Genomic DNA, 12,559 nt, shown 5'->3' on the forward strand with positions numbered 1-12,559 from the left:
CTGACAACACAATGCAGCACTACGGTCTTGCAACTAAAATTTGCAAAATTGCGACTAAATTTTCATATCTTGTCACAAAATTGCAACTGGACTTTTTCATTTATTTCAAGCACTATTCAAGCACAATTTCAAACCAGTCCAATTTTGGTATGTCTAATATTCATCATCATAATCTCAAACAAAGGAAAATCAAAATTGAACTGGTTTCGAAATTTTTGAATGAGAAAAAAATTTGAATCACATCATCTCTATTTAAGTTTCCGTGTCTTGAGTTAAAGGGGGTAATGGCATGGGAAGTATACATAAATGTTATTAGAAGCCCATTGGCCCAAAGGGGCTTCTCCAGTGGAGAGGAAATTGTATGTTGTTAGGAAGTCAGAGTAATCTTAGTTTATAATAGGTCAGGGCATTTCCTTTTTGAGACCTCAGGTTGCAATGTACGGGTTTTACTAGAAACCCATCAGCGGCGATACCACCATCTGTTTGTCAGAAATTTGCCTCTCATCGCCTGCTACTCTGCCTTGATTTTCATCCAAACCCTTGTAAAGGACAAGAGTGACAGCCGCTTACATTGGTTAGCCCAGGCATCTACTTCTAATCAAAAGTTATCAAAACCCCTGCAATGCAAATCAAATTAGAATGGTGGGAAAGATACATGTATGAAGAAGCAAGCAGTTACAATGATCCTGACCAAAACACTTTGGGACTCACCCATTTACACTCTTATTTCTGGTAGGCTACCTCTAGGTTGTGTCTATTTCCCATCTATATTTACAGCCTTGTGAGGTTCCTCTCCCACGTCCCCTCAGGAATGTTGAAGACCATTACTTGCACCATAATTTCATATTACAGCACTGTAAGTGTGGAGGAGGGGCACCAATGGAGCTGTTAGTTTCTTTGACAGCTGAATGTTTTGGCCAGGATTGAATTGTGGGAGGGGTACTGTTACTTTGTCTGAAAGTCTCAAGCATCATGCCCACAGTGGCAGAGGGAAGATTACCCAGCGCTGGCCCTTAATGGCAATCCTGATAGTCAAGGATACAAAATGAACTGGACAAATCTGAATGGATATGTATATTTTTTCACAGGCCGGTTAGTTAACAAATCCCATGTAGATCTCCTATGAATACAGTGTATTGAAATCTGGCTTACAGTGTATAAAATGAATATACATGTACCATTTAAGGCCTAAAGGAAAGTAGTACATCTTTTATATAATCTAGTGTCTGTAATAGCTTGTATTAATAATTATTAGTTTCAGAATTCTTACCGAATTCTTGATCATTCTGTAATTTGGATTCAGGACACTTCTTTGGGTTACTGCAGCAACATTTGAGCTGTATTATGATTGACAGGGGTGTTTGTATGCCTGTTACCCTCTTGAATTATTTTATTACATAAAATATTAAAAACGAATTTTAGTATCATGGTGCAATATTTGTGTATTCCACTACACATACAGCATATAGAGCAGGGTTAAATCTTACTAATGCTTGGACAAATTATTTTTTTGATCTACAGGCTGTAGTAGAGACATCAAGCTGGTTTTGGGACAAGGCTGTTGGGTATCGGTCCTTAGAGTTCATGTACTGGCTAAGGTGTGTGTCTATCATTGTTTACAGCTTTTAAATTACAATTTATTATAGCTAAATATAACACATATGAAGAATACAGTCTATTGCAGTTTCAATTTGCAGGGAAGATTTGAAGATAATATGTACAAGTCCTAGCACAAGTGTAGCATGCATGGCTAAAAATCTGGGCCATACTGAGCCCACGTTCAATAATATTAATCCTGTGGCAAATTGGCCAGGGAAGCGATTGCAAAAACAACAAAGAAATGTATGGCACTGTATCCGATATTTGGGATCTTTTTACTGGTGTAGATTTTATTTTGAGTTCTTACAAATGTATCTATCCTAATCTTTCTTAATTTATAGTTCATTTGTACCTCGCCTTGTGCCATTTATTAACTGGAGTTATTTCAAGCTCTTGCACAGCCAGCCTTCAAGCAGAATTGATCAAAGCTTCAAGGTATGTCAGGACACGCAGAAAAAGACAACCAGTAATTATGAAAAAAATGTTACCATTTTTGCATGTGCACAAAGAAGGGCTCAGAGCAATAATGCCTTTTAGTTTGTGTTTTGTGTATAGCCCAGTGATTTGGAAAAAAAATTACATAAGAACTCTTAAGGTCAACTTGTCAAAAGTTGTGCAAGTCCTGGGCAAAGATACAGCCATGGAATATTTTTGGCTTTTTCTCAGCACAGTGACCTACTTTTCAAGATTATTGCTTTGAATTTATTTATGCAAACAGTAATCTAGATTCTTGATTCCATTTCTCTCTACACTGCTTCTGTTGCACTTTTCGTTTTGTTTCACAGTCTTTTCTCATTGTGCTTTAACAAATTCATCTGTCATTAGTGGACCCCAATGACAAGTAATTTGTCTGGCTGCATTAGACAGAGTAAAATCTATATTAGACTAGTCTCAAGTGCTCTCATGACTAAAAGGGTTAATGGCTCCAGGCTGATGGCTGGTAATAATTTTTTGAGCTTTGAAGTGAAAAGCAGATGAGATCACATCATGTTGGAAATTGGCTGCAATGTAGAGAATTTTTTAAGTGTCACTGAAGCTGCTGTTAGCCCTTAGATTATTGGTAGTAGCATCATGTTTTTTTTTTTTTGTAAGTGATTATGTATGTGAATAGCCACAACAAGTGTACTGTAGATTAAACTTATCGCCAATTGATGAGTTTGGGAACTGGTGCCTTTAATAAAAGTTAGTGGGAAGGAGCTTGTTGTGATCCAGGCACCACGGGGTACTGGCATCCCTAGCAAATTTCTTGCCTGTGGTCCAATTTTTGTGCCATTTTGTCTTCTTTTCATCTATAGATTTTCAACTTTGACTGTTTGTTTAAACAGTATGTGACAGAGTGGGCCATCCCACAGTAAGTCTGTTAACATTTTATTTAATCTTAGCATTATTAATAATAATAATAATAATAATAATAATAATTTTTATTATTATTATTATTATTATCATTATTATTATTGTTGTTATTGTTGTTGTTGTTTTTGTTATCGAATGGTGCAATAGGAGCATTACATGTATGTTATTTTATTTTATTATATGACTAGCTCCGTGAGCGGGCAAGATGAACCAAATCGCGCGCTCTGATTGGCTACCCGAGCGGGCAAGATGGAGCGATACTGCCCGCTCGGGATTTCTCGCTTGGTCCCGCAAGATCAAAGATCATTTTTTGGTGTTTTAAGTCATATAATAAATCCTTTATTGACCAAGATTGTTCGGTCAAGATGACTGGATATTGGCCTCGTTCTTTTTTTGCGTGTTTATGGACCTCGACTTCGTCTCGGTCCATAAACACGCAAAAAAAGAACTTGGCCAATATCCAGTCATCTTGACCTCACGCTTGGTCAATAACCCATACATATCAATCTCCATCAACTGACTCGGAAAATAAACATGTTTTATTGGTATTCTGTATCTTTTATAGTTATGGACCAGTCTTTCTGTAGCATACATGTAGATACAGAATACTTCTGGGTAACATGAATAAAAGTATTAATTTATTTTGATTTGTATCGGGATAAAACAATTTGTACATGTATGACCGGAATGCTGTGTTTCTGTTTGCTGTTACAGTAGCCCTAAGGAACATTATTATTTTTATATATGCTAACTAAAGGTAATCACATTATTTTGAGTGCAGTTTGAGATAAATAAGTGCTGCTCACACAAATTTAAAGTCTTTGGAAAAAAAAAACAGCGCTTATTTATTCCAAATTGCACGACAAAAATCTTGGGATTATTTTAGGTAATAATAAATATTAAAAAGGTTAAAGCCAGCAATAGTAATTAGAATAATCTTATTATGGCTGTTATTGATGTCAGCACTTTCTTTCTTTCCTTTTTTATTAATCTTAGCCAATTCATAAAATACCTTGGCAAACAAGAATTCAATAGTAAAATTATTGCTGTTAATGACATTCACAAGCATTTGTTTATTTATTTATTTATTTATTTTAAGGGATAAGACTGTTTATGTGCTCCGAAAGCTTCAGAGTTGGGTCAAAGAGTCAGGATTCCTTGATGTTCATTTTCCAGGTTGGTTTCCATGTTTTTCTGCTTAATCTCTATTTTCTCCTCTGACTCCACTGCTAATGCAGTGTGCCCTTTAAGGAAGGCTGGTGGCCAAGGGATGCAGATCTTTTACTTTTCAGTCCTGATGAGTGGATGGTTGAATGGATGGATGGAGGGATGTGATTCGATGAAAGCATGCCACTAAGTAACCTATTGGCACAGGCATTTGTTAAGGAAAATTTAGCAACCAGGTCCCGGTTGCTCAAAGCATGGTTAGCGCTAACCAGCGATAAATACCATGGAAACCTATAGCTTTTAACCAATGGTTAGCGCTAACCAGGCTTCGAGCAACCGGCCCCGGTACAGTGGCATTTTTTCCTTGCAATGTCACAGTGGTCTTGTAGAGGCAACTTACAGTGTACTTCAAAAGTCTGGGAAAAAAACGGCCCATGAATGAGAAAACGTTACTTCTGGTCGCCATAGGTTGCCTAAAGTCACCTGCTCCCTCTGCGCTGTTATCCTTTACAATAAGTGCAGTAGTATTGTGTTGCTTACATACTCAAGACAAACCCTTATTAGTCTCTGATGCCAAGGAGTCAGTTGAGGCTCCTCAAATCCCTAGGTGTATGTTTTCCACTCAGCTTGATGCAGCAGCACTCTTAATCTGCAATTATTCATTTCTTCGTTTTGTGTAACTTTGTGTTCAAGTATGATGTCATTGTTTCCAGTTTCCAAGAGGTTTTTCCTTGGGTTTTCCGGTTTTCCCATCTCCTCTAAAACCAATGTTTGATTTCAGTTGATTTGCATTAACTTGTAGTAATTGTAATTAGAGTGGTTTTCAATTGAGTGTTGAAAGTACAGTGTAATTAGCGAATTGCTTTGGTTTAATTATGATAACTTCACTCAGTGATTGGTTCAAAGTTCTCGCGCCACTTTTCAATTGGAAGTGGAACCACTGAAGTGAAACCAATCGTGGCTCGCGCATGAACAGTTTCCCGCGCTCTTTCGAGTTTTGATTGGTTTACTGGATTGTCTCCGTCCTGGTTGATTCGCCAAGGTAATTACTTTGGTTTTGGTTTTACGACACTCTATTGAAACTCACTCTAGTAGGCAAAGAGCCAACTGGTGGATGTAGTACTAATTAAGTCCCTATTATTATTATTAATATTAATAATAATTAAAAATATTGAAGATCCGTTACCAGGATTCATGCTTAGAAAGAAGTAAAATCGTTCTCTGGTAAAAAGTTTTGAAAAAACTATGTAATACTATTATAATTATTATTATTGTTATATAACCGTAACACTTATGCTCTGACAGATGTTGCAAAGAAGCAAACCATATAATTATAGCCATTGGCCAAAGGTCCTTAATTTGCCTCATTAACTTCTCCTTCAGCTTTCTAACACATTCCTTAGGATCCTTGCTGTTCCTAGCAAGGCTGTTTTCTGCAACAGTGCCCTCTTGATGGTAATGCCTTGCTTCGCAAGCCACGCATCTAGCCTTTTACTTACTATTCCAAGTGCACCAACAACTATCACTACCACTTCTAGATGTATGATCCCCATAATTTCTCTCTTCAGCGCCTGGTATTTCTCAATCTTTTCATCTTCCTTCTCAGGCACCCTGTGACGAATTATCCACAATGATTGCCTTTGTTATTCTCCCTTTCAACGACAACAATGTCGGGTTTTCTGGCCGCAATGAAATGATCACACTGGGTGGTCATGTCTTACAAGATCTTATATCTTTCGTTTTCCACAACCCTTTCCGGTTGTTGTTCATACCATTTCTCACTTCTGTTCATGTCATACTTACAACAGAGCTTCCAATGAACCAATCTGGCAATATTGTCGTGCCTTCTCTTGTACTCGTTCTGTGCCAGTTTCATGTTGCGCGGCTCTATCACGTAATTGCTAACCATCTTCCCTCTGTTCATGGGTATACCGACCGTGCTATAGCCGCTATTGAGTCCTGCGTTCGTTTCTGATGTCCGTGCGTGGCTACTTCATAATCGCCTGTTAATGAACGACTCGAAAACAGCATTCTCGCCAGCAATTGTCAAAAATATCAATTAATTCTATCTCTGTTGGGGACTTCATCATTCGACCTCTTCACAGTGTTCGTAATTTTGGAGTTCCTGGTTCGATTCTAACATGTCCATGTCGATTCACATCACTGTCACGTTGCCAATACATGTAGTAAGGACTTCTCTGGGGTGTATAAAATTCGCCAAATTAGAAAATTACTCAGTCCTCCCCTCGGGCATTTCACGCAAGAATTGACCATACTTTTTTTTCTTTATTCAAGGTGGCACTCTGTCTTTCTTGTTTAAACTCTCTCTTTTCCTTTGCTCATCACTGTCCTTACTTCTGCCATAAGTCTCTCGTTTGAATTCCGTACATACCATGCCAGATTATATTCCTCAGTCTTCACACACATTTCACAGTCAATTAGGCCTCCTTGTCCTTTCTGTCGTGATAGATATAACCTGCCTACATCACTTGTGGGGAGTAGAGCCCCGTGTAGTGTCATCATTTTCCTGTTTAAAATTTCGATCCAGCTCCTTTAGTTCATCACTCTTCTATTCTATCACACCAGCGCTATACCTTAGGATTGCAACAGCCCATTTGTTGATAGCCATGATCTTATTCCTTCCACTCAACTTTGTCTTAAACACTAATTTCAGCCTCCGTTTAATATATTCCTTTACAACTCTTTCATATCCTTCTCTTTTAATTGGTCTGCTTCCAGGATGCCTAAGTACTTATACCTGTTGTCGTCAATCTCCTTCATAACTTTCCTTTCCGGTAATACAATTCTACAATTTTACCTCGTTTCAGTAAGAGCACCCCACACGTTTTTATTCCAAATTCCATTCCAATGTCCGAGCTAAGTGTTTGAACTGTCTGTACAAGGGAGTCAGCCTGTTCGAAAGATTTCTTAAATAGTTTTAGGTGATCCGTTAACCGTTGGTGGTTTCTCTTACACTCATGCACGCCCTCTCCGCTCATACCCAGCTTTTGACCTACTCAGCACTAACGAAAGTGGAACCATACAATGGACAAACAGCAACGGCGAAAGGCTCTCTCCTTGGAATGTCGCCCTATTGATGTTCACAACTCCCAATGGCTGTGCACGTGATGTCGGTTCGATCTTCCACTCACCCATAGTGCTCAAGAGAACTGTCTCACGTTAGCCACAACACCAAACATTTTCAGGCATTCCACTATCCAACTATTGGCACCATGTCATAGGCCTTGCGGTAATCGATCCTGGCCATGGCAACGTTCGTGTACCTCCTTTTGCAATCCTTAAGGATCGCATTATTGATCAGCAATTGATCTTTTATAGTCCCCCTGCTTCCTCTCTAACACCCCTTCTGTTCTTCAGGTAGAATCTCCTCCAGATATTCGTACGGTGCCTCAGCAATGACGCCTGTCATGAGCTTCCACATAAGGGGGAGGCAAGCAAGTTGTCAACTGCATTTCCTTTGCTGGGGTCCTTCACACATAAGATCGTTGTCCCAAAGGTTAATGACAGCCTCTCTTCTCCTTTCAATATGTTATTCAGCTGTTCAGCAATTCTTCTGTGAAGGGCCTTCAGGTTTTTAACCAGAAACCTTGCGCACCATCCCTGCTAGGTGCTTTCCAACTTGGCATCTTTCTACTCTGGATAGTTACCATCCCAGGTATGTTATCTCCAGTTCTCTCTGTTGATCATCCTCTCCGCGTCCTATTATGCTCACGACTGTCCCTACACTCCAGATATTTCTCCAAAACTTCGTACTGTCGTCCTCATCAGGGATTATTATTATTATTATTATTATTATTATTATTATTATTATTATTATTATTATTATTATTATTATTATTATTATTATTATTATTATTATATTATTATTCTATGGCCGTTGTTTAAATCATTCTTTTCAATCAGGCAGGTGAGGAGGGGTTCAGTTGCTCAGATGTGTATTTTGAAATGGTGAATTCTCATTTCATTGTCGTTAGTTGAAGTCCGGTTTGTGAAGAAAGATGACATCTTCATGAGTCCATGTTATGACCAGGACGTGTGTTTCATCAACATCATTGTGTTCAGGTCAGGAACAAGAACTTTTCTCTCAATATTTTGCAAGTAACCCTGCATTTTTATCCTCGGACGTTATATATTCTGTTTTGTTGCTCTCCTTGAGACTTGGTGGGAAACTCGGCTTTTTCTGTTACATGTCGTGACCTCAAAGCAGCGAATGGAGTCACGCCCTGTTGTTGACAAATTACGATGACAACTGTTAGCTTATTCCAACGTCGTTGGCTCTTTTTCATTACGTAAACTGCTGCGTATAATCTCTGGACTCCGTAATGTGTTTAATAGATGAGCTTACAAGTGGGGGCTTTATCCGACGGGTATACAACCGGAATAACAATAACTTGTCGAAACGATGTATTCTTCGTTTTCAATCAGGTGCCAAAATAGTGTGAAGTATGCGTCTGCCGCCATGTTGGATGATATACAAATCCAAAATGGCCAAGGGTGGATCGTAATACCACTTTAAACAGAAAATTTAAAAAATGTAAAAATATTGCTGGAAATCAAGTTTATTTCTGCCATTTTATCTGCACTTTACGTCATCTTCGGATCGAAGAACAACCACATTTACAATATCTTTCTTGCTAAATTTAAAGAACTTTCCACTGAGTTAACATGCCTCGTGAACAGTATTGTTAACTGCAAGGGAAAAGTCTCAGCCTCAATTGGCTTACATTCCAGTTTCGTTTATCTTAATTGTCAGTTTCCATCTTACTACAAATATTCAAATGAATTATATTTATTCTAGCGTTTTGAAGGTTAATGTAAAACTGTGCAGGCTATTCTGTTAGGGTGCTTGCCTCGAGATCCGGGAATCCCGTGTTCAAGATGCATTCTGACCTCTGGTTGAATTTATTCCTGGTTGTCCCTGGTTCAACTTCTCAGCTGCACTTGTAAATAGCCAAATAGCTTGCCTCCGGCCAGTTGGGATTTTTAACAGTTGTTGTTGAATGTTGTGTTGTGATTGTGTTTCATTGGCCCTGAAAAGCCCTATGGGGAGTGGTCAATTAAGTATGTATTGTATTGTATAATGGGGTGTAGTATTCTGTTTTCAGGTAGGTGGGCCCATAACCGGAGGAGGGGGGAGGGTAAGAGTGGGGCTTTTCAGAGACAGTTTACAGTTGTGGTCCTTGTTAATGACTTCCTCTTTCTCTTACGAGACCAACAACTTTTGCTTCTGTCTTGTTGTTCACTTGTTGAGGTGTGTTCGATGTTTTTTCCACAGGCCTTACGACAAATATATCCCGTACGAACCTTACTGGAAATACTATGAAGACCTGATGATGTCAGTTGGTGGGAAACCTCATTGGGCAAAGGTAGGAGAACGAGCTGATTGATAGATTTTTCATCATCTTCATTGTTGTCGTCTTCGTCATCAACGTGTTTATAATCATAATCGTTCGCGATTGAACTGAGCCACCACTTGCTTCATACATGAAAGTTCCCTGTGGGACGTTAAAGAACCCACACACTATTTGAGAACAGTAGGGGATGTAGTCCTCGGTGTTGTGGTTGTCCTGTTCTCTCTAGCAGAAGTTGCTGGCTTGAGTTCACCTAAGCAGAAACAGCCGTAAGTCAAAAAGGGGCTTTGCCGAGTGCTGGAACATTTAGATGTAGATGTTACATGTTAACCTCCGTGAATGAAATGAAGAAGATCGGAAGTTCGTTGGTTCGGCTTCTGCAAAGAAACACTCAGATGTTATCCAACGAAAAGCAAATTTTCTTCATTTCATTCACCGGCCGAGGTTAAGATGTAACGTCTCTTTCAGTACAATCGCTCCATTTTGCCGACCATATAGATCCTAGCGGTAAAACGGGACAATTATCACAGGTGTCGACAATCTTGGACAAAACTCTTAGGAAAAGTTCTGTTGTAAACACCATTGGACATGCACTCACAAACAAAGTCTAGTGCCATTTCCCCCCCCCCCCCCCCCCCCCTCTCTCTCTCTCCCTTTACCAATGTTGACAATCAAACCAATAGATAGAGAGATTTAGCCTCGCGTTACGGCAAACGGTAAACGCCAGACTGAAATTTGCGTTTTGCCACAAATAGAAGAAACTTGTTTGATTTAAGCTCGTTTCTTGCCTATAGGAGGGAGTTCGGCCCAGTGGTGAGGGCGCTTGCCTTGAGATCCGGGGGTCCCGGGTTCAAGACACGTTCTGGCCACTGGTTGAATTTCTTCCTCGTAATCCCTGGTTCAACTTCTCAGCCAACTTGTTTGCCTCCGGCCAGTTGGGATTCTTAACAGTTGTTGAATGTTCTGTTCTGTCGTGATTGTGTTCACGGGCCTTGAAAAGCCTTTATGGGGAGTGGTCAATTACATATGTATGTATGTATGTATGTATGTAAGCAGCAGGTATCAAGAAACTTTTCAAAAGAGAGCGACGTATTGAATAAAATAACGTAATTTTCATGCTTTTCACGTTTCGCGTTTGCCGTTTCACGTTAACGCTATGCCTAATTTCTCTAATGTTGTGAAAAATACTGTGCAACCCTTTGGCCGTTCCTAGACCAACATTGGATTGTGGGAGGGAGAAAAGTATGGAGAGGTTAATCTTTTATCACACAGACAAATTAGGGAATGACCATTTCATGGTGGGGTGTTACATTTTCCCAACGACTTTTGTCCAAGATGGCAATTTTAAGGGCCTCAGGCTCCCGCGAGTCTCCTATAGCTCAGTGGTGGAGCATCCGAACTAGTAATCGGAAGCCGTTCGTAGGTTCGACTCCTGCGAAGGAGCACTCGGATTTTTTCCGGTCATCTTCTGTGGCTCAGTGGTAGAGCATCCGAACTAGTAATCGGGAGATCGTGCGTTCGATCGACTCCTGCAAAGGAGCACTCGGATTCTTTCCGAGTATCCCCGAATCAAAATCGAAAACCAAATCTTCTTCATAGTCTTTGCCGTCGTGATCATCATCATCATAGCTGTCTTTATTTTATCATCATTGATCATCGTCTTAACCACCTCCTCCGGTCGTCGTCTTTATTGTCATACATCTTTATCTCAACTCCCAGTAGAGACTTAAGAAAGTTATGTTTTTTCATTTTTGACCGTTTTTCCCTTCTAGGCTCACAACCTCACAGTTGCAGACATCGAGAAAATGTTCCCGAAGTTTCAAGAGTTCCGTGAGATTTGTGAAAAGTTGGATCCCCATGGTCTGTTTCGCAATGAATACGTGGAAAAAGTGATTTTTGGGTCGGCCTCTCTTGGTGATAACGGAACAATTTTGAACGCAACAGAAGAGAGTGATCGACAGTCTGTGACACACACTGTGGATACAGGACTATGAAAGGCGCTTTTGTCTTTTTTTCTGATATTTGAACCCCTTGGCCAACCATAGAAATTCGGTTTTTTTAGAACGCCTTGTATTGAGAAATTGCAAAGAAATCGACTTTTACCTTATGTAGACTCTCTTAAAATGTTCCTCTCGTCCTAACGCTTACCCGCAGTGAGAAACTAAAATCATGGGCTCAAGTGGGGACACTTTGTTGCGTCTATACAAAGCACAATGAATTTTACAATACAGCTGCGTTCAGCGCACCCTGCCAGCAGTCTTTCTTAAAGTCTTTATTGAGTATACGCAAGCCGTTGCTTGGAGACAGTTTCAAATCCAGGGCAAGTCTCGATCGCACTCCTAGACGCCATATTGACTTTCGTGCTGAAGGCTCGAGTTTGACCTTCTCCCTCTCAAAAATATGATGCGAGCGCTGCCTAAACCAGTTTGACCTGAGTGACTAGCCCAGAAACTTGGTCTGCGTCGACTCAATAAGATTTCTACAGAGCCTCTCTTGCTCGCCCCTCTGGTGAGGCTCTGTTCGCAAGGTGCCTTCGGTGTGGTTTTAGGGACCTATATTCCGTTTTCGAAATGAACAGAACAGCATTCTCTTTATGGCACCATGCCTTCTGTAAGCAATTTGGTATGTTTATGCAACGAAAGGTGAACAATGTAGTCAACAGAAACTCGATATTCTTGAACGAGAAAAGCATTAGAATATAACATAAATTTCCAAAACAATATGCTATTAAAAGTTCAATTTTTGAAGTGAGTTGCGAATGTCATTTCTATCTATCAAAACTATGGCGCGCAAACAATTTTTTCTATACAGTAACAGTGTGCATGTAACGCAGTTTTTTCAGATGGATCCAGATGAAAAAGAACCTTTCTTAGTTTGTATTTATTTTCTGGTGTGCTCGCGAGAGGTTAATTCACCTGTGAGATAACCCCGGCGTAGTTTCAGTTGTTTGTATTCGTCACTGAGTTGGGAAGAAGTTTCGCTTTTAAAGTTTCCATTTTCATCTTGGCGATGACAAGGTCTCTTTTGAAGAAATGATATTTTTCCAATAGTGACTCGGGGATTCTCGG

General features: G+C 39.8%; 1 protein-coding gene across 1 annotated transcript in view; it reads left to right on the top strand.

Annotated features, from left to right (window-relative positions):
- Positions 1 to 12,238, top strand: part of LOC138022330 (L-gulonolactone oxidase-like) — a 25,128-nt gene extending 12,890 nt beyond the window's left edge. Inside the window, exons 7-13 of the mRNA XM_068869442.1 lie at positions 1,522 to 1,598; positions 1,941 to 2,034; positions 2,895 to 2,950; positions 4,052 to 4,128; positions 8,115 to 8,202; positions 9,416 to 9,506; positions 11,264 to 12,238. Of these exons, the coding sequence (XP_068725543.1) occupies positions 1,522 to 1,598; positions 1,941 to 2,034; positions 2,895 to 2,950; positions 4,052 to 4,128; positions 8,115 to 8,202; positions 9,416 to 9,506; positions 11,264 to 11,485 (705 nt within the window). The 3' untranslated portion in view covers positions 11,486 to 12,238. The remainder of the gene's footprint in view (positions 1 to 1,521; positions 1,599 to 1,940; positions 2,035 to 2,894; positions 2,951 to 4,051; positions 4,129 to 8,114; positions 8,203 to 9,415; positions 9,507 to 11,263) is intronic.
- The last annotated feature ends 321 nt before the right edge of the window (positions 12,239 to 12,559 follow it).

This window comes from Montipora capricornis, chromosome 10 (genome assembly GCF_036669925.1).
Source record: "Montipora capricornis isolate CH-2021 chromosome 10, ASM3666992v2, whole genome shotgun sequence".
Taxonomy (NCBI): domain Eukaryota; kingdom Metazoa; phylum Cnidaria; class Anthozoa; order Scleractinia; family Acroporidae; genus Montipora; species Montipora capricornis.